Raw genomic sequence first — 22172 nt, 5'->3', positions numbered from 1 at the left:
CCAGCGTTGCCGAGCAGTGAGAAATTGTATCGTTTCGCTCTCTCTCTCTCCCGTTTGGATGAAACAATGTTCTCAAGTACTGTGGTTTATGGTTTGCGGTTGTTCTCATCTTCACTTGCTAACAATCTCTATAGGCGTGGTGCTTTATTTTATTTTTTTCCCTTCCAAACATGTCACGGTACATGCTATTTTTTCCTTTGGAAAACATGGATTCCAAGATAAGCCAAGACCGTAAATGGTGACAATGTTTTGGGGTATTTTCTTTCATAAAGAGATACCATAGAGAATGCATAAGATTTCAACTGTGTAAATACAAGCATTCACGTCTATGTTACTTTGCTTCTTGGAATGTTTGTTGACAGTACATTTGAGCCTCCGTAGAATGTAACCAAATTTTGCAATCGGGTTTTGATTTTCTTACTTCGGGGCAAACAATGTCTGAAATGATGTTGTTCTGTGCAGTTGGTTAAATAGCTTCAACATACAATTGTTTGCTTTGGAGTTTGTTTTAATAAACACAATATACCTTTACGGCGAGTCAAATTTCGTAGATCAAGACCAAATGTTGTATTTTAAGGCTGTCTGTAAATGAATGCATTAAGAAGAGATGTTTTCATGATGGATAACAAATGAACAGACTATAAATTACTCGCCCTAGGATATTGGCGGCTGTATGGATGTTACACTGTGTAGAATATTACGTACCGAAGCTTTTATTCACTCTTTTCAGTTCAACAGAATGTATTTTTTATTGAACACAACCTTTTTCCTCTGAAAGTCGATCTTGAAAGATGTTCGAGCATGGTACAAATAAATAACAAAGATGAAAATTTTTACACACACGCATGTTCTTGGCATGTTGTTTATATTTCGTAACTCGAACCTGGTGCCCTATTTATGCTACAACCTGTACCATTCTGAACCTAAGAGATGAACTGCAATTGGCAGAAAAACATCTTCATCAACCAACGGCATCAAACATTCAAGTAAAATCATTCCCATGTTTCCTTTTTTCTGCCATTAAACCAGTTTCCTTTTCCAAAGCAACCACTGTGACATTCCAGGAAGACGGGTAAGGTTTGCTCACGTGTTTTTGCCTTCGTTGCGGCCTCTCTGTGTGATGAGTGTGTTTTCCGGTTGACGTGACCGGAAACAGAATTGATTTTCATCGATACAACTGGACCACCGAGGCTGGGGAGAGGGCCGATCGTTCGGGGCTAATTTGCATTTTGCAGCTTTCGCAGTTGGATGGAGGCTATGTCAACACATGGCTTACGGGTTGTATTTTATTGGTCAGTCTTCAAAGGGTCGTAAAGGGGGACGATTGCTTCAAGGAGAAAGTAATCAACCTGATCTCTGTGACAGGAGTGAAATGTTACATTAGCTGATAAGACACAAACCGTATCGGATGGAGCACACAACACAAACACGATAGTTTTCAACACTGAACAAAGGGTTTTGATTAGCATCTGCAACACACTAGAGGATGAGTTTTTTGTGAAATTTACTTTTAAAAGATAGAAAAAAAATACAGAAGCCTAAAAGCCGATGTGCCGTTTTCATTCTGATTCACCAGAACTTGTACAAAGATTAAATTTACGACGAATTCCGATCATGTTTGCATCTGACACGCTTACCACGAACTGTTGACTGTTGTGTTTGAATGTCAAATTGCGGAAATCGCAATGCCTGACAGTTGGCTGACAGAAGAAGCGCAACGTATGTCGAATGAAATTATGTAGCTTTCGTTCGTAGAAATGTGGACTGATGTTCATTGGATGGCTTTTGAGAACAATTGCCGGCTTAGAGCTCCCTGCTGAGAGTAGAACATGTGAAAAGCGGTAGTTTGTTTCATGCAAGAATAGAGCGGACGCATTTGCAGTGTGTTCCCAGCCTCTTGGTGATTTCATTTCCGGTCCTGTTGTGTGAGGTGACATTCTGATTACGTATGCTCATGGCAGTGCGGATCGATGAAAGGCATCTCATCTCAATCATATTATGTTTGGACTTATCCGCACTGGGTTTGCTCTGTATCATTCATCTCTGTACCGTATCCAGCCTAACTCATTCCTATCAATCTTCCCTCCACAGCCTGTGTATCTTTTCAAACCGTATTGCACTTTTAAGTTTAGATACAAAACAAACTAACCTGCCATTGATAGTGTGCAGAAGTGGAGAAGCAATTTTCTTTCGGCTTCATTATTTGGTTTTACTCTCAATGGCTTTCCATCGATACCGATTCAGTTGATCATCATTTTCCAAATACTATTTTTGGCACGTAATCTAGAACGATTGCCGCATGGCAAAGGAGAAAGGTTTTTAAAACAAAAACCATACGAACGTCATACACCTACCCGCACGTAGTGGTTCTGCGGTATTTCTGGCCGTTGGAAATTGTTTATTTGAAAACTGCTAAACGACCAGCGGAAAAGGCCGTCTTTGCGAGGTGCGAACTTACGGATGGTGCCCGTGTAACGGACGTTTTGTTTATGTGCGCTAGAGAGAGAGAGTGTGTGTAAATAGAGTCGTAACATCAAACGATTGCAGCCAGACGGTGAAACTTCTTCGGGTCGGTACCGAGTTGGCAAGGGCTTTGATTTTGATCATCGTTTCTGTCATCATCTCAATTGAGCTATTCAGTATGGCATTTTTGCTTCCATTTCCTTTTATTAGAACGCTTTGTGCATAAATGTATGACCTGATCGCATTGTTAGTCACACGTGTTGCTATCGATTGGCAACAGCAGATAACAGCTACTTCCTGTCAACGTACAGAGTTGATATATGATGCAATTTAGATGGGCGCTGAGGTAGTAAAAGCTTGTTTGGTAAGTTCCTAGAAGACGACAAATACAGGTTGGGTAAATAATAGAATGATAAATAGAAATAGAATGATAAGAAATAGATTGCCGTTCGATGTAGGTTTGGTGGGTCAAAGTTTTGCATTTAAAGTTCAAAAGACACAAACCAGTTGCTTGGGTGTTCTGTTCAATCCAAAAGGTCACACTGTCGCTGTATCATCAGTTTGGACAACAAGATACTGACTTGCAGCGAACGTGTGTTGATCTCGGCAGCTGCACACGTCATCACTGCTCGTCGGCAAGATATTTCAACTTCAGAAAAATGTGCAATGTATCCGATGTCATGTGCATTCATGGCTGACGGCCAGCCCAAGGCTAGAGAGATTCGTTGGTGTATTCATACTGCTCGCACCGACGGCAGTATGCAGCAGCATTGGCGTGGCATACGAAACAGCGGCATTCGTGCATTCGTTGCGACACGATAAGAGAACGATTTTCTTTTGTGTTAGGAAAATGGGAAACGATTCAACGAACCAATGATGAAGACATTTTCACTGCACAACATCCGAGTCCATCCGTTCAGGTGGGAAAAGGTAAAGGCAATCCAGGATCGTGGTGTACTAGCCCGAAGCAAATTGTCGTGCAAGCTCTCTGTCTGTTTTGAAACGATTTCCCGAACGATTAAAGGTTAATGGAAACGACGAACAGGATAAAGCGAAGTGTTGACCGCCCACGGACAAGGATGGTGGCTTGGCGTTGTTTTTATCGCTGCTCACAACACCATGGGAGCTCCCGGTCAAGGTCAGAGTGTGTGTGTGTCTGTAGAAAGGCAAATGAGAAATATTCGTATGATAGTAAAGCTGTAAGTAACGACGTGTTGCAAAGCGTAGTGCTCAGTGTTGTGTTCAATGCAGCGAGTAGGCGAAGATCATTCGTTTCATACCGTGCGTAGCTGTTTGCAAGAGGATTTTCAACCTATCCATGTCATGAGAGTATCAGCAGTCTTTGTGCAGCATAAATAACCCCTTGAAGTTATATATCGAGTGTATTATCAAATTGCTTTTAAAAAATTTTGTTCTTTTCATATATCTACAGACTTTCAAATAAATACAGTGGTAGATTGTGGCCAAAATAATAACCCGTTCAATTATCTGTCACATTACCAACTTCCATAGCATTTAAGTGGCAGCCATATCATCGCAAACATCCGTGGCAAAGTTTATTCCACAACTGAAATATACCTTTGATTGCCATACTGTATGTTTGTCGGTTGCCGTTGTAATGTCATACTTCTATGTCATGATGTGTTGAAGCTTGATATAACTTGCGTGACAGTTAACGCACCAGGGCGAAGGGAGAGTTTGTTGGCAACGTTCTGAAGTGCATGATCTTTTTCGCAATAAAATGTCAAATGGATGAATGCTACGAAGGGGTTCGTTCCTTTTCTCCCATACAAAGTTGTCAAATAAGCACTAAACTTGAGTGAGTATGTATTCCGCACGAAAAGAAATACATATTTCCAAAATAAAATCACTGAAAAGATGAACACGTTGAAACGGAAAGATGTGGCTGTGTTCAGTGCATTGTTTCCTAAAATGTTAAAATTATGGCTACAACCAACTGAAGTGAAGTTTAAGTTACTCATGAGCTTCTATAGCCCTTACCAAGGCATGTATTAACATACAACACTTTTGGGCTTGTTACATTTACAGATTTTTTCCCTCTTCAATAAAAGCAACTCGCAATATTATCGTTTAGGAAAGGGAAGTGGGAAAAAACAGAACGTGTACTATATTTTGGCTGTCAAGTGACCCTTGGTGGTTAGCTGTTTCGAGAATGTTTAACATACTTGAACTTGATTTTATGACCAAGTGACACAGACAAGCATCGCAAGCACTCCACCGGCACGAAGCGATCGCCCGTACGCGATGGTGGTCTTTGAGTGACCTACTTTCCGATAAGCTATTCCTCATTCTCGAGAGTCATTACCTTGCGCCATCATTGTTTCTCCTATTAGTCGGCCTTCTCTGTCGCAGGAGGGACCAGTGTTGACAGGCACAGCAGCGGGCAGTGCCATCTCTTCACCATTCTCATCACTACCACCATCACCATCATCACGCTGCTGCAAGACACATTTCCGACACTTGCCGGCAAGCCATCTCCGGACCACAACCTGACCGCCTCCCAGAGCTAACACACCGCTGAACCACACTGATGGGACCCGATGTTTAACCTGATAAATATTTAATACGAGCGTCATTTCTGAGCCCATAAAGTTAAAACCATGGCGAATGGGCTGCCGAGAGTGGCGTTGGCGTGACATTTTACTGCAGAACGCCAGGACCAGAAAAAAGGCAGGCGCAAACTGATCAGCCTGCAACCACTCACGGCCTAAAACCACCGTAGAACGGTAGTGACACAATGCCGAAACGAGACCTCACGCTTTGACCGTCGCTTTGGCCGCCCGAGGGTTTTGGGAGGTGGCGATGGTTTGCTAAATCGTTTTCATCGGAATGAATTTATCCTCCGCGCTCGGTCGGAAAACTCGGCTAAAGTGCTTCAGAATTGAACTCAGTGAGGAGAGACCACCATCGTTTGGATTATTTACGAGTAGACGCTTGCATGATCGGGATGATGGCAGTTGTGGGAGGTTGGTCGTGGTTTGCGTAGTGCAGGGAAGGCTCCAGGGTGCCTACAATCTGCCGAAAGATGGTTTCAATTTGGCTTGTTTTGTGATACAGGCGTCTCTGTCCCGAGATGCCCGCAGTGCTTCAATGTTCAAAAGTTGCTAGTCCAGCTTGTAAATTTTTCATTATAGTAACGATGTTTTTATGTCTTTTATACAATTGCTAAGAAAACATGGCATCATGGGTGGATAATCTTGGTCTTCACCGAAATGTACAAATCAGTCAATTTGTGCCATCCGTATGACAAATTTTGGTAAATCATCCACTTCCCATCGAACGAAGCTGTTGCATGTCTGCTGCCGCCCATTCGAAGCATGAATTTGCATACTTTTCTGTGCGGTTGGGTTTCGCTCACGTCATGAAACAATGGATTAATGCGACAGGTACGGCGGCTTTTCTGGATTGCAATGACGGAGCGTCTCCCATTTAGGCACGCACGCAAAACGAACCTCGGCAGGACATTTGTATTTGAGCTTAAAATCCTATGTTGTTTCATAAATACTGTTGGTTTTGTGTACCACAACACAGTACCGTATCGGTTCGTGATCAAATCCATCCGAGTATGGATTAAATCTAGCTCTGTCTTATTCAATGATTGGTTGGAAACATGCGTGTATGAGATTTACTTCTAATAAAACACAAACTCCATCCATATCATACGGTATGAACACGTGTGAAAGCCTTTGAATAGTCATACTCTGTTTCACGCTATTCAGGACGGAATATAAAATCCATACTATCAAATCACATTGTTCTGTTGCGAAATTCAAGTGGTGTATATTTTATAAAGTAAATGTAACATTGTATTATTATTGGAACATTTAAAAAGTATTCTGATACGATTGTCAGCTCCCTAAAGAAACCACGACCAATAAAATGGGAGCAATCGAAAGACCCTTCTTCATTTTACCATTTGTCATATTTGGTGCAAATTGTCAGCAAACACAACTTGGACAGTTTCATACCCACCGGGGACAGCGATAGCGTGCTGCTCGATGCGACAAATGGCAATGTGACAAATGCTGCAAATTCTATTGAATAGCAACTCGTCCTTTCGGAACAACAGCCAGGTATTCAACGGAACTCGTCCTTGTTTCCAACCAGCCAACCAAGCTATCCTGGGAGATTTCATCTTCCCTTTGGTCCCGGTACCCTTGTCAAAGTATAAACATAATAGGGAAGGGTACTTTGTCCCTTGTCTGTGGCATTGTAAACGATAAAAATTAAGTTAGATAAAGCAAAAAGAACAAATAAACACAAAACGATATTTACCAAACAGTATCGAAAACACTAGGGTCCGTTTCTCCCTACACTGTAATAAACACACAGTGTGTACAGTATGTACTGAGACAAAAGTTGACACAGTTGTAAATGAATCCACGAATACAGTTAAAATAGATTGTAGAAGTTTGTTACATGGTTCATGGTGTTCCTAAAATCGTGGCGATTTATTTTACTATTTTCATTCCAGTCCGTCTTCCTGTTAACTTTCCACAAACAATGAGAAATCAATTTAGTTTCAACGCTCCTTAACGCCGCAAAGCATACGATGAACCAGATTCCTGTGTATGTGTTCGTGTTCACTTCCCACGTAAAAGTTCATAAAATTGTTTCAAATCAGAACGCTCAGTTTTCTCAACAAACCTCGAAAACGCATCGTTCCACATTTACTCTTCCAGCCTGGGCGTTGCGAGTAGTTCATCTTCCACAAACTTGCCGCTTGTTACAAACTCGCCAAACAGATGGCGAATGGAACTCTTTCAAGAAGAAATAGAAGGAACCGGCGAAAGTTGTTGCGGAATCGAAATGGCAGGAAGGCTGATACTCTTGATGCATGGGCCTCAACACATGTGCTTTTCATGTGTTGCTTCCTGACTGCGCCAGTTGACAAACAAGATCGCGGTTATGGGTTCACATAAAATGAGTTCCGGTGTTTTCTTGCTGCGTCTCTATAGTGGAACTTGCTTGTTTTCTTATTTTTAAAGCTTTTCATTCCCTTTTCTTCGTACCGACGTAAATATGTATATCAGCGCACTCAAACAGCTGGGTGTGCTCTGACTGACTTTACTGTTCGCTCCTCGCGGGAAAGTTGTTGCTTTATGCAACTCAACACAATAGACTTCCCCCGTTGGGACATGTGTAGACGTATATCGGTCTGATGAGGAGCACACCCGTCGCACGAGGAAAGGGTCGCGTTGATGAGAATGTTGGCTCCTGTGCTCCAGTGCACTAATTGCAGCTGCGCTTGCTGCGGCTTCTACTATACACGTGTGCTGCACGAGCTGCTGGCGTTCCTAGTTGTTGGTTGTGATTGTGTGCTGGCTGCTTTTATACCGAGCTACACGTCTTAACATGCAACTGGCGCACAACATGGTAATGTGCACACAACACTGATAAAAGGCGTCCTTGTGGTACAGCGAGTGAAAGAAAGTATCGGTGGGAATGGTGGATGGACAGCGACGGAACAAATTGCTGCGGCAGATTGAGTGTGGGATGCTTTGTCTAAATGTTTTCGTTTTATGCTGCACGCGTACACTGCGGCTACTATTGCGATTTTGAGATCGTACCAGAACATACCGCAGTAGTTGTGCAGCAAAGCGGAAAAGAAATTTATTTAACGTACTTCCGTTGGGCACTAAGTACGCTCTTTGGCTACTATCACTTGCTAGTCGTTGTATTGGTACGGTGAGGTGTAATTAGCGGCCACAAGAGAAGCGGGATGAGTTGTTGCCAGAAGTTTCACGACAATTGGCAAATCGTCTGAAAAGTAAGCATAAACAATTGCGGTCGGATTTGAAACGGTAGTTTGGCTGAGGGCTAGGCGCTTCGTACAGTGCAAGAATAGCAAAATAAATTAAAAAAAGATCAACCAAATCAACAGCTTTCAGGGTTTAAGGGAAAGTTGTACGCCCTAACAGTGCAAGCTACAGTTTCAATATAACAATTGTATGAATTCAAAAAGCTTTCAAACATCATTTTTTATATTAAATTTCATTGATCCGGTCGAAGGACCTAACCGGTTTTTCAACAAATATTTCAACAGCCATGATGAAATAGAACCACAAGGGCAATAATTCAACACCTTCATTAATCATACACAATGCACTAAATCCACCCAGAATCGATTTTAAGCTCATAGCGTCACCATAAAAAAACACAGAACAGAGATTAAATGATTTATTGCACCTACCACGCACACCAAGCTTAAATGTGACTAATTTGAATGATAAATGTTCAGCCCTTAACCGTAGTATGGGATGAAATTGACGGCATAGGAAGCTTATCTTAGTTTGCCTCTCTTCCTTCTCTCCAACTTTGCAAACCATACGCGAACGCTGGCCTTGTGCATTATGGTGTGCAGTACAGTGTTAAAACGTTTTACTTTTTATGCTATTACCACCACCACCAACATCATTCTAGGCATGCCCATTCATCATAGTAAATTGCATACTTGCTCATAAACACTTTGCACCATCATCATTATTCTTCTGCTACAGTATCCTTCTGCGTTGAAGCCGGTGTTGGTTGGGATTGTTGTGGTTTTGCCTTCTTTTTTCCCAGCAGAATGCCACTAGAGAGCTGTCCACAAACAGTCGATGGGGGAAAATGCTCAGAACAACACCATCGACGTGAGAATGTAATAATATTTTACTGCAGCCTATTTTTTTGTTGGCAATTTTTGTGGAATGGGCCGGATGCATCATGGTGCAGCATTGCTTTAACCAACAGCCTTGTGCAAGCTTGTTGATACTTCGAAAATGATTGCACCAGCATTGTAATGGGTAGATGGAAGATGAAGGTATAATTTTAAATAAAACTTGACTGAAACCATCGTATGAATCGGTTCATTTAAACCAAAACGAATGTGCAATTGAAAAGGCATTTGCAGAACCATTCATGATTTAAATCTTTTTGTGTAATGAGCATATTGAATTTCTAATAGTTCCAAGAGTTTTAAGAGGCAAGGTCTGTAAGCCTTACCCATCCTGGCTTGAAAGGAAATAATTGCTTTATTGTTACATCAAACATGCACATCGAGAAATAAGCACATCTTCTGAAAAACTGACATTACGCGTCTCGTAAGCAAAAAGACGCCTCAATTAATATGTATTTGTACGAATATTACAATCTCAACAACTTTTCATCTTTTCACCTTCACCATTTCATTCATTTTGTTTCTCAAAAATCAACACACACGCACACACTCACTAATCCCTTCACTCTGCTAACCTACCGTGGCGTACGCGTGGCGAATTTATGAGGCAGGTGGCACATGGGCACGATCTAGCATGCAAGATTATGGATTATTGTTTCGGCAAAGTATTCGGCACCTTCTGCTGGGAGCATCACCGCCTTTACGTCATCTACCATTGTTGTTGACTGATGGGTTCAGCAAAACGGGATCCTAATAAGGGAAAGGAAAGGAAACACCATTCGACGGACGGCCGTCTTTTCGTTTATCTAGCTCTCATGAGAGATTTACTACCATTTCATTGTGTGCGTGTGTTTCTTCTGTCTTTTTTGTACCATTTTCAGATTGTTTACTGTGGACCGGGGAGCCGTCGCCAGGGCAGCCAGCGACATATGCCACTGCCAACGAAAACGACGCGAACCGGCAGCTGTCCAGACATTTTATAACCGGAAACAATGGAGGAAACGTCCGTCACCTTCGTTTAATACATTCTTTGTTTTTGCACAGTGCAGCCCAGAGTCTCCTTTTTATCCTGTCCTCGACAGATCATCAGCACAGCGGCACAAGCTTCTACGAAACGGTAAGCCGCTACGGGTTTTGGCTCATTTCTGGGAACACAATATGTTTGTTTGTTGCTATAGTGTTGGATTGGTATCAGTATCAGGAGTGTAAAGAGAGGAGCTTTAAATAACGTTTTTAGACCTGAAACATCATAGAAAAATCGACTTCAATTAATGTTGCGTCCGTAAATACGGAACATCAAACGGAACATCTAATTAATAGCAAGAATTCGGCGCATATCGTTAGCTACACGACCAAACAAAAACAAAGATTCCTTCCGAAATTTTGAGCAACATAAAACTGTTTGATTAGCCTAATAGAAAGATGAAATAGAATTAATGCAAGCTCAATATTCCAATATTTGCAGAGCTGTTGAAGCATAAATGAATTACACGTAAAGTAAGTTGAACGACTGGAATCCAATAAATCATTCAACAAAGCGGTTCTATTTTAGCAACTTAAACCTTTCCACCGCTATCGACCGGGGAAAAACACAACAGAAAAGCTGATTGGTTGCGAGGGTGAGTTATGGTTAGGATCAAAATTAGGATAGGGCCGCAGGAAAAAGAAACGATCCCACTTTTCAAACCAAACACGAAAGCTCATTATCAACTCGCCTCGAAAAACCATTAATCGGATTTGGTCTAACACGATCCAACCCACGGTTTGCAATTAAGTTTGTGAGTGTTTTTTCTCTGCTCCTGTGGTTGGCGTAGTATTGAGGTTTTCCTTCCAGGAAATTGTATATTCTTTGGATGTGGCAAAAGTTTACCTAAACCATTGGGATTGTATTCATTTCGGTTAACCAGTCAAAAATGGTTAAGTCTAAAATGAAGAAAGTTTAAAGAAATCTAGTCCGCCCACTTACTAACTAGTACGGACGGTATACCAGGACAGATATCGATTGTACGGTACTCGTAGCAGCCACAGCCATGTCCAAGGCTTGAAGTTACCTGTTTGTGCTCTTTCATTCCACCTTCCGTGTGACAAAGCCCTCTTGGGAACGCACTGATCCACACCATACAAATCTTGCTAAGTTGAACAAATTTTGCTGAATTTTGTTGAATTTCTTTCAGCCGTACTCTGGGGTCATTCCCATGGGTGATGGAATTTGAGGTTGGGTTGGTGTCGAAGCAAAAGAATACGATGCTAGGAACTAGGGGCGCCAGATGGTGTGAGCGAAGCGAAAACAATACCGAGAACTCTGTATTTGCTTTGTAAAACAAAAGACAATTGTCTGCGCTAAGGCACGTGCGCGCTTTTGGTGGCCGATCGGCCTTTCTTAGAATTTCATAGGTTAAGCGACAAACCAGAGAAGTTTGCTATCATGAGCGTATGAAATAAAAGGTGAGTCCATCTTTAGCACTCGACGCGATCGGTCAAAATAAAAGAATTTTCACAGCAGTCCAAGTTTTAATGTTTAAATTCAAAACATTTTTTGGTCCTTCTAACCGTATTCGAACATTTGGTTACTCGAAACGAATTCCAACAGCAGTTTTGCTTAGTTCGATTCGAAACCTAATGCTAGCTACAATCACTATCCGCGAACGTGATTGTGCACAGTGAAAGTGTTGATGAACAATAAGAACAATGTCAGTGGAACGCACGCCGGTAAAAGTTGCCGATCTAGTGGGCGACCATGAAAAAAGTGTCACACCAGGTGAACAATTGCCGTCGACGTCTAAGATGGATCTCTCTGACCCGTTCAAAGGTTTCGGAACGGGAAAAAGTGACATGTTGGAACATGAAAAGGCTTCCAGAGTGCGCGATCATCTCGATCGAAAGATGAACCGACTGGATACCATTCTAAGCGATGCGGATCTGGAAATTTCCCAGCTTAACGAATGTGCGGACCGACTTGCGGCGGTGCAGTCGGAATACGAGAAAGTGCATGTGAGCATTTTAGAAGTGTCGGACACAATCGAAGAAGAGGAAGAAATTTATGCACGCTTCGAGACGAAGTTGTATAAATTAATTCGAAACGCAAAGCAGCGAATCGCAGCTGCTACAGTGAAAGAAGTGTTACCTTCTAACGTTTCGAAGCAAATATCGCGAGTGAAGCTACCGGAAATCAAATTACCGAAATTTGACGGTTCTTTGCAAAATTGGACGACGTTTCGTGATAATTTCAAAACGCTGATAGATGCGGCGCCGGAGCTAAGTGAAGTGGACAAATTTACGTATTTGATTTCATGTCTAACGGAAGATGCAAAGCGCGTGATTGAAGTGATAGAAGTTACCACAGCGAATTACAGCGTTGCTTGGGATTTACTATGCACCAGATATGAAAACAAATATCTAATAGTGAAATCTCATGTGGACTCTATTTTTGCCATCTCTCCGATTAAAAAGGAATGTCCGGAATCTATCATGCGTCTGGTGGATGAATTTGAGCGAAATTTGAAAATGTTAGAAAAGCTTGGTGAACGGCCTGAAGGGTGGAGTACGTTGTTAGTGTTTCGCTTGTCATCGTGTTTGGATCCGGCTACTTTGCGACAGTGGGAAACACATAAGCGTTCGACTGAAGTTCCTACTTACGACGAGTTAGTGAAGTTTCTCCGAGATCAATGTAGAGTGTTACAATCTGTGGAATCAGTGAAATTAGATCCGTCGGACAAAACCTCATCACAGTTTCGACGCAAACCGGTCCAGAAGAACACAGCAGCGTATTCGACAGTGTCCTTAGGTGCAGCGGAAAAGTGTGTTTTTTGTCGTGACGTGAAACATTCTCCTTACAAGTGCGTTATGTTCCGAAACATGGCAGTGAATGATCGAAAGGATTTAGTGAAGAACAAGAAACTGTGTTTCAATTGTTTATCATTGGGTCATACGGTTAAGGACTGTCCATCAGGTACATGCCGTATTTGCCACAAGAAGCACCACACCATGTTACACGAACAATCGAATGCCATGCCAGTTCAGGAAGTATTGCAACAGCAAACGATACCCGAATGCCAACCCGGTCCTTCCACTTCTGCTTCGTCTAATCCAGAAACTCCAGCTTCGTTAAATCATTGTTTTGTGAATGTGCCACCGGCTTCTAATCAGGTATCTTCAACGGTCTTGCTTCAAACGGCCGTGGTCAAGGTATGTGACTGCAACGGAACGCAGTATTGGGCGCGAGCTCTGCTCGACTCAGCATCACAATTGAATATTGTGACAGAACGACTAGTACAACGTCTTCGACTCCCTCGCATCAAGGAAGTACACTCGATCGGCGGTATTGGTGAGTCGAAAATCATGTCTTACTCATCGGTCATGGTGAGCATCAAGTCAAATTGCAGTGCTTTTAGAACGACATCCAAATTTCATGTGCTCAGCCAAGTCACAAGAAATCTACCGGTAAGTGCAGTCGATCTAACAAAGCTAACCTTACCTCTAAACATCGAACTAGCAGACCCTAATTTCCATGAACCCGGACCAATCGACATGATAATCGGCATGGACCTGTATTATCTAATCTTGGAAGAGGGCCTTTTGAAAATGCAGTCAGGTGCATTGGCAGTACAAAAAACTGTGCTAGGATGGGTCATAGCTGGAAGAGCCACCGTTTGCCAACCAAGTGAGCAAACATCAGTAGTGGCTCATGTGAGCAGCAACCTCGACGCACAGCTTAGACAATTTTGGGAACTTGAAGCATGCCAGACTAACAGCAAACTATCGGTGGAAGAAAGCAAATGTGAACAATATTTTGATAGAACAACAAAACGTAACACCGCAGGTCGGTTTGTGGTTTCTCTACCAACACGCGACGACAAAATTGCCCAGCTGGGCGAATCCAAATCTATTGCTTTACGCAGATTCCTAGCATTAGAAAGACGTTTAGAAACCAGACCACAACTTAAAGCAGAATATTCACAGTTTGTTTCAGAATATATAAACCTTAACCACATGGTACAAATAACAGAAAACACCACAGGACAAGTTAGCCCAAGCTATTACATGCCGCACCATTGTGTGCTTCGTCCCGATAAAACTACCACCAAGCTTCGGGTGGTGTTTGATGCGTCGTGCTCTTCCAGCAGTGGAGTCTCATTAAACGATTGTTTGATGGTAGGCCCAATCCTTCAAGACGATCTTATGTCTATCTTACTAAGATTTCGTATGCCAAAATTTGTACTCGTGGCTGACATTGAGAAAATGTACAGACAAATTTTGGTAGCTGACGAAGACCGTCCCTTGCAACGAATTCTATGGCGAAATAAACCAACCGATCCAATTTGTACATTTGAATTGAGCACAGTCACTTATGGTACTTCTTGCGCACCATACCTCGCAACTAAAACTCTACAACATCTAGCAAAACTAGAAGCAAATACTTACCCAGAGGCAACAAACATCTAGCAAAACTAGAAGCAAATACTTACCCAGAGGCAACAAAGGTTTTAGCTAACGACTTTTACATGGACGACATGCTAACAGGAGTCAATAGTGTAGAGGAAGGGCAGAAACTCAGTGACCAATTATTGAATTTACTTCAATCTGCTGGTCTTTGTCTTCGTAAATGGACATCTAACTGCTCCGAACTACTAGAAAAAATTCCCGTTGATCTTCGGGATGATCGAACTGTTTATGATCTTGATTCGCCAACATCATGCATCAAAACATTGGGTCTGAAATGGCAACCAACAACCGACAATTTTCTCTTCGAAACACCTGAGTACAGCAATCATGACAATCCAGTTACGAAACGCATTGCTGTATCAGACTCGGCAAAACTTTTCGATCCTTTAGGATTGGTCGGTCCTGTGATAGTGGCAGCTAAAATGTATCTTCAAGAGCTTTGGCGCAATGAAACGTCTTGGGATGAACCTCTCAACCCACCACTACAGAAACAGTGGAGAGATTTTCGTAAAAATCTTGCAGAACTTAATAACATAAGTATCCAACGTTGGGTTCTTTCTCACACGCCTGTAAAACAAATACAGCTACACGGATTTTGCGATGCGTCTGAAAAGGCGTACGGCGCTTGTATTTACATCAGATCTGTATCCAGCGATGATACAGTTACAGTGAATTTACTAACGGCTAAATCTAAAGTAGCTCCTCTGGCAACTTCGCGTAAACAAAAACGAGTTTGTTTACCTCGTTTAGAGCTATCAGCCGCATTACTCTTGGCACATCTGTATGAAAAGGTTTCCGGTGCCTTGAAAATTGAAATAAAACCATATTTTTGGTCAGATTCAAGTATTGTCCTACACTGGTTGGCAGCAAACCCATCGCGCTGGAAAACTTTCGTTGCGAATCGTGTATCGGAAATACAACATCTCACTGCAAATGGAAAATGGAATCACGTACCCGGTATAGAAAATCCAGCAGATATAATTTCTCGCGGAATGGATCCAGCACAGCTACAGCATGCCACATTATGGTGGAACGGCCCGAATTGGCTAAATGAAGAACCTCTGATTTTCCCTACAAAGGTTGCAAGTAAGGTTGAACTACCTAAGGAAGATCTCGAAGAAAGAGTTACGTTGGCAGCTCATTCTATTGAACCGAGTTTCATTTTTAAACTGCGTTCGTCATTCGGCGATTTGAAAAGACTTGTAGCATGGATACTCAGATTTGCTCACAACGCAAAACTCAAAAATCGTGATCAACGACGATATACGCATCTGACCACTGAAGAACTAAACGATTCAATCAAGTGTCTCGTCCGTCTTGCACAACATGAAAGTCGTTAAATCCATACATCGAAGCCGGCATACTGCGAGTAGGTGGCAGGCTACGTCATGCAGAAGTATCTAACGATCGACGACATCCTATGATACTTCCATCCAATCATCCCCTCACCGACATGATTGCAATGTTCGTTCATCTGAAAATGTTGCATGCCAGCCCTCAATTTCTGACCACGAGCCTGCGCGAAAGGTTTTGGCCTTTGCGAGTCAGAAATTTAGCCCGAAAGACAGTGCACTCATGTTTGCAATGTTTCCGCTGTCGACCAACATCGCTTCAACAAATTATGGGCGACTTACCAATGGAACGCGTGTCTCCAGCCTTACCATTCGTCCGCACTGGAGTGGATCTATGCGGCCCGATAGCATACCGCTATCCCCATAGAAAATCGCAGCCGCTAAAAGGATACGTGGTCATTTTTGTATGCATGGTCGTGAAAGCGGTGCACATCGATCTTGTTACAGACTTGACCACAGACGCCTTTATTGCGGCCCTACGCAGATTCATCGCGCGCAGAGGTAAGCCTTCATTAATTGAATGTGACAACGCTAAGAATTTTGTAGGCGCATCGAAAGAATTGGCTGTCCTAGCTCAGCAATTCAAGGATCAGGCATGGCAAGGCGACATAACTCGGAAGTGCAGCGATGAAGGCATCGAATTTAAGTTCATCCCCCCTCGTTCTCCGAATTTTGGCGGCCTATGGGAGGCGGCTGTCAAATCCTTCAAAAATCATCTTAGGCCTACGATGGGAAACGCGTTGCTGACCTACGAGCAGCTCACCACGCTTCTAACGCAGATCGAGAGTTGCATGAATTCTCGACCGTTGACTCAACTATCAACCGATCCAGCTGATCTTGACGTTTTGACGCCGGGACATTTCCTGATCCATCGTCCGCTTTCTGCCTTGGCCGAACCATCCCTGGAAGCGGTTCCAATCAACCAGCTGAATCAATGGCAGGAAGTACAAGAATATCTTCGAAGGCTGTGGAAACGTTGGAGTACTGAGTATTTGTCCGGTCTACAACCACGGACAAAGTGGACCCGTCAACGCAACAACATCTCCGTCGGAACAATGGTGCTTGTGAAAGACGATGGTTTACCACCCCTGAAATGGTGTTATGGTAGAATAGTTGAGATTTTTCCGGGAAGTGATGGGAACATAAGAGTAGTTACCGTCAAAACGAAAGATGGTTTGTACAAGCGCGGAATATCAAAAATCTGTATTTTGCCTGTAACCGAAAACAATTCTGTTGAATTCAATAATTCAACCGGGGGGGAGTATGTCGAAGCAAAAGAATACGATGCTAGGAACTAGGGGCGCCAGATGGTGTGAGCGAAGCGAAAACAATACCGAGAACTCTGTATTTGCTTTGTAAAACAAAAGACAATTGTCTGCGCTAAGGCACGTGCGCGCTTTTGGTGGCCGATCGGCCTTTCTTAGAATTTCATAGGTTAAGCGACAAACCAGAGAAGTTTGCTATCATGAGCGTATGAAATAAAAGGTGAGTCCATCTTTAGCACTCGACGCGATCGGTCAAAATAAAAGAATTTTCACAGCAGTCCAAGTTTTAATGTTTAAATTCAAAACAGGTACAGATTAGAAATGTTTTCGCTGGTTTGCTCGACCCGGGTTGCATGAGACAGAAAGCAAGTAAACGGCAAAATTAAATAAACTCCTCATGACCAATCGCTGTAAGCACGGTAGGTCCTTTCTTGTGGGAAATAGGGATTGCTTGAGATTGTGTAAGATTTAATACAGGCTTAGTAAATACAACAAATTTATAGTTAATGTTTAATGGGGGTTTAAGGATTGCTTACTGTCGCTTATCTTTGTGTTCTATAGCTAAGAGTGAGCTTCTGAAGATATTACATGAAAGGTTTTTTCTTAATTATTTATTTTATTCTGAGCTATGAAATTATTTCTCAAATTATGCAAAATGAAGCAAACGATAAAGCCCTTTGGATAAGCAAGACAAATATGGTACGATTAATCAAGTAAAGCTGGTAAGCTACCCGCGGGCATTACGCTTGAATGCAACAGCTTAATGCACAATGCATTTAGTGACACAAGACAAATGACACAGCACTTTCCACTGTCACAGCGCTTTGTGTAACTTAATTGAACTGGCGCACAGGCTGGACTGTCCTTTAATCAAACGCATTTTCTCATTTCCGGTCATCAGCTGCTCCACCGGAGCTGGCGGGCGGTGGGAACATTTAGTTCCTGGAACAAAATGAACGTTGAGCGGGAGCAAGCAAAGCTACTTAAAACAAATAGAAAGCGGACAATGGAAGAAAAAGGATAAAGTTGAAAATTTCTTCTTTTTCTTATTTGCTCATCTCCGGCTCATCCCCGTTGGCAGTAGATGGCCGGATGGCCAATGCGGTGGTTTAGTGCACTTTAGAGAAGAAGGCAGAAAAAAAGCAAAATACTGTTTGCAAGGAAATTGCAAAGGGGTGTTTCCAAAGATTCGCTTAAGAAAAGGCTTTGTTAAGAAAGGGTCAATCTGCAAGTATCTATCCAATTATTCAGCATACGGGTACGGGACAAAATGCATGGGAAGGCAAAATTAGTCAATTAAAATGTCGATCTGGAAAAAGATGTTGAGCTCTCTGCATCTGTGAGCAGTCGAAAAGAGTAATCATTTAGCTAGAGACTAATAAAACTTATTCTTATAACTTATATAAATATGTGATAAATGCGAATTGTGAATTGTGGTTTCGATAGCGCAAGTCGTACATTCATAGATCACCTCCAAACCTGGTGCTTATTTATGTTTTTGCTTGATATTTCATGAAAACGTGCTTTGTGTGTATAAAATACGTATCCGGGCAAGTTATTTTTTATTGTTCATTCCATCGACACGAAACAACCATAATTCTTTTAACTTCGATTGCTTCATAGGTGGAATGTGATAGTGTTTGTGAAATGAAACTGCACAGTTTGTTCCAAGAGAAACATCTTCATGAAAATATTGCCAGCATTGTATTTATATTGTTGGCGAAAAATGGCTTTATCAATCCACATAAATCTTCAGGTGGTGTCTGTTGTTTCGTGAGTTCGATATCAATTGCAGAGCATCCTGACTCTGACTGTACGTTTTATTTCTAACAGATTGTTGGGTGCGGTTTAATGGTATAGTTGAGATATACTACGACGAATGGAACGTGCAAGCCATTTCTTTTGATTTTGTACGTAATTGTTATAAGGTTTGTTGGATGGTTTTTTTTTATTTGCTAGTGAAGTGCTAGTGCTAGTGAATTTCTAGTAGAAATTAGAAGAGAAAGTCAATGCTAACATTTAACTTTGCACATAACTTTTCATAGTTATTTTAAATAAAGGTAGTTGTAAAATTAAGGCATAACAAGGGACTTATGGACCATTGTTTATACACTTGTGTAATGGTTGAGCTTGCCACAATACTCTGATACGTTGCCAAAATGGTCTGTCCTGCTCTGTGATTCACGGCTATCAAAAAATCAACCTCTTAAAATTCAATTGGATTTCAGCCTAGTACAGCGGCGAATCAGTGTACTTGATGGCAGGATAAAGTTTTACTTACACAAATGACGACTGGTTTCATTCAAGGCTAGCATTTTATCTTTATACTGCAAGCGCAATTTCACGCTTTCACAAGCAGAAGCGTAGACTTGAGAAATCCTGCGAACTTTCAACTATCACTCAACCATAGTTAAAAGAGAGTTTCCGGTGATTTGTAAAGCCGAGTAGAGGAAAATCGTTCCACTTCCTACTTCACTTTTTATCAAGAACATCAAAAAACTTCAAAGAAATTGCGTAAAAAAGGAATTCGCCCCTAAAAAAGCACATGGTGCAGACAGTTTTCCTCGACAGTTTCTTCATGTTTAAACATTTTTCGCATTTTCCATGTTGTTTTTTTATTTAATAATATTTTCCAATGATGTGTGGTTCCTGGTTCTTATTTTCGACAGTTTTGCGTTAGGAGTTTTACTGCCTGCCCTCTGTGACGGGAGTATCAGAGCGTCGACCCTCATAAACATGAAAAACTAAAACGAAAAATTTGTGACCAAGCGGAAGTGGATAAAAGTTTATAGCAAAATAAAATAAAGACAAACCGACGCAAGGAGCAGGCAGAAGCAAGGTACATTTCAGTTCCGGAACTTTGAGCATGCAATATACCGTTGCTCAGGTTTCCATTAACTGTACTAGAACGCACGCTACCAGGATGTAGCCTGCGGGATGAAGGGTAGGTCGTTGGAATGCCTAGAGTGGCGGACGTACGGAACGGTAAAGTGAAGAAAGCGTACGGGTAATAAAAAGAAGACGCAAGATTGGTTGCCTTTTTCCCTTCCCGTAATGATTGACCCTGTTCTTTCTTCGGTATGGTTTCGGGGCTCGGGACTCTGCTGACGTTCAGCTGGTTGACTGGTGAGTTCCATTTCCGGCTTAGATTAATATGGATGGATAACCGGTTCGAGATGAGAGCAAGATTACTGGCTACATGGCACGTAAGTGAAATTGTGTGTTCCTTTATCGAAGTTTATGAACTGGCGTTGCTGGCCAGAAACGAAGCACGGCCCAATTTCGGTCCATGATCTGGTTACGCATTTGCTACTGCGGTCTATGGGGCTAAGTAAATATGCATTCGTGCTCGATAGATAGGAAGCTCCATCTGCCATAACGCTACGCTACGTAAGGTTTTATTTTGCGGGCAGATGAATCACACACACCATGCAGGAACAACAATGACGTTGATTAAAGGGTAGAAGAAAAGAGAAACATTTCTATATATTTTTGTTTTCAACCATCTTTTTGTTATTTTTTTCAGTTTTGACACTGAAATTGAACTTTATATCGTTATATCTTCATGCTTTGGCATTACAAACATTTGTTTTGTATTGGATATAAATATATTTTTCATATTAATACGGCACGTTTATCTTGGTATTTCATTTTTTCATAATGAAAGTTGATTAGTTCAGAAAGTTTCACGATCGAGGCGCTCCATTCATCCATCTTTGGCATGTGTGTGGAAAACTATCTCCCGTGGTACACATTAAACTCCCATCATTAAGCAAACACTGGCAATGAGTGGAAAAGCTTACCGTATCTAGAACTTGATGGATAACCAACGTGCAAATTTGAAAGTTTTCAATATATTTCGAGTTGTTTTATGAAAAAGAATATATTTCTTTTAAGCTCAGTTGATCCCATTATAAGAAGTAATAATAACTTCAATCATTCTATGCCGTATCAAGTGTGAAGCAAAACAAAGAAAATGCGATAGGCCAGGTTGTACGCCTGGTTGGTGCGTACTTTATGAAAGTGACTCGTCTAATTGAATCAACTGAAGCTTGTTATCAAATGAAACGTTCCTAAGATGACGATACTCGTTCAACAACAGTGAAAGCTGAATATAAAGCAACAACCGGACGGTAAAAGTTATTATTAAGTTATTACGCTTGCCTGCAAACTCATGCCTTCTACATCCACTTGCATCCGACGAACTCAACCGGCTATACAAAGAGTAATGGTCAATGTTTTCTCAGATACTCAGCAATATCAAACCAGCTGTACAGTGTGCTTTGTTCTCTGTTGGTAAATGTGTCACTGGTATTTGCTTACACTATTTCTATGCCAACAAGATTCATCCCTCGAGGGAAAAACGAACAAAAGGACAGAAAACAATGTAAAAATCAGTAAAGTTTCTGTAAAATTGAAACAATCACAACTATACAGTGAAAACAACTGATAGTTGTTTAGAGTGAATTTATAACGTTGACTGCTGCATTGGTAGAATGCAATTTTTAATAAGTACGAGATGATTCAGTAACAAAAGATCAACGTTTCCTGCTTTTTTCAAACAGAAAGTATCAGATAGTTGATCAGACTTGCATTTGCATTTTATTTAAAATTGCAATAATATGTAATAATCATAGCAATGTAAGAGCTTCATTCTTTAAATTAATCTAGCTGAATCCTCTTCATTCCATTGTTTATGTTGCAAGTAAAGAATATACCATAAAAGTTCAGTAATTTGATGCTGGTCGTCCGTCCCAAATCAACAAAGTAACATTCCCTTGGGCGTTATAAGTAGCAAAAAGTTTGTTAGCTTTCATCACAATGATACGACAGCAGCACATCGTAATGGAGGTTGGCTGTACCGACATAATTTGCATGTAGAATGAGTTTTTATGTTTAGGGATATGAACTGGTCAGTGGAGCTAGAGGTTAAAGTTAAAGTATACAAAGCGATAATTGGTTGGTGAAAGT

General features: G+C 41.6%; 2 protein-coding genes across 3 annotated transcripts in view; both read left to right on the top strand.

Moving 5' to 3' along the window:
• LOC120950787 (allatostatin-A receptor-like) overlaps nucleotides 1-22172 on the top strand; it is a 141933-nt gene that overhangs the window by 115762 nt on the left and 3999 nt on the right. For both annotated transcript variants that reach the window (XM_049607488.1, XM_049607489.1), the window contains exon 4: nucleotides 10024-10259. In XM_049607488.1, coding sequence (XP_049463445.1) covers nucleotides 10024-10125 — 102 coding nt within the window. In that variant the 3' untranslated portion in view covers nucleotides 10126-10259. The remainder of the gene's footprint in view (nucleotides 1-10023; nucleotides 10260-22172) is intronic.
• LOC125906840 (uncharacterized) lies at nucleotides 14644-17484 on the top strand. The gene has a single exon (XM_049607486.1). The coding sequence runs from the start codon at nucleotides 14644-14646 to the stop codon at nucleotides 15922-15924; it is 1281 nt and encodes a 426-aa protein (XP_049463443.1). The 3' UTR covers nucleotides 15925-17484.

The sequence above is a fragment of the Anopheles coluzzii genome, chromosome 2, assembly GCF_943734685.1.
Source record: "Anopheles coluzzii chromosome 2, AcolN3, whole genome shotgun sequence".
NCBI lineage: Eukaryota > Metazoa > Arthropoda > Insecta > Diptera > Culicidae > Anopheles > Anopheles coluzzii.
This window is presented reverse-complemented; position numbering and strand designations above follow the sequence as displayed.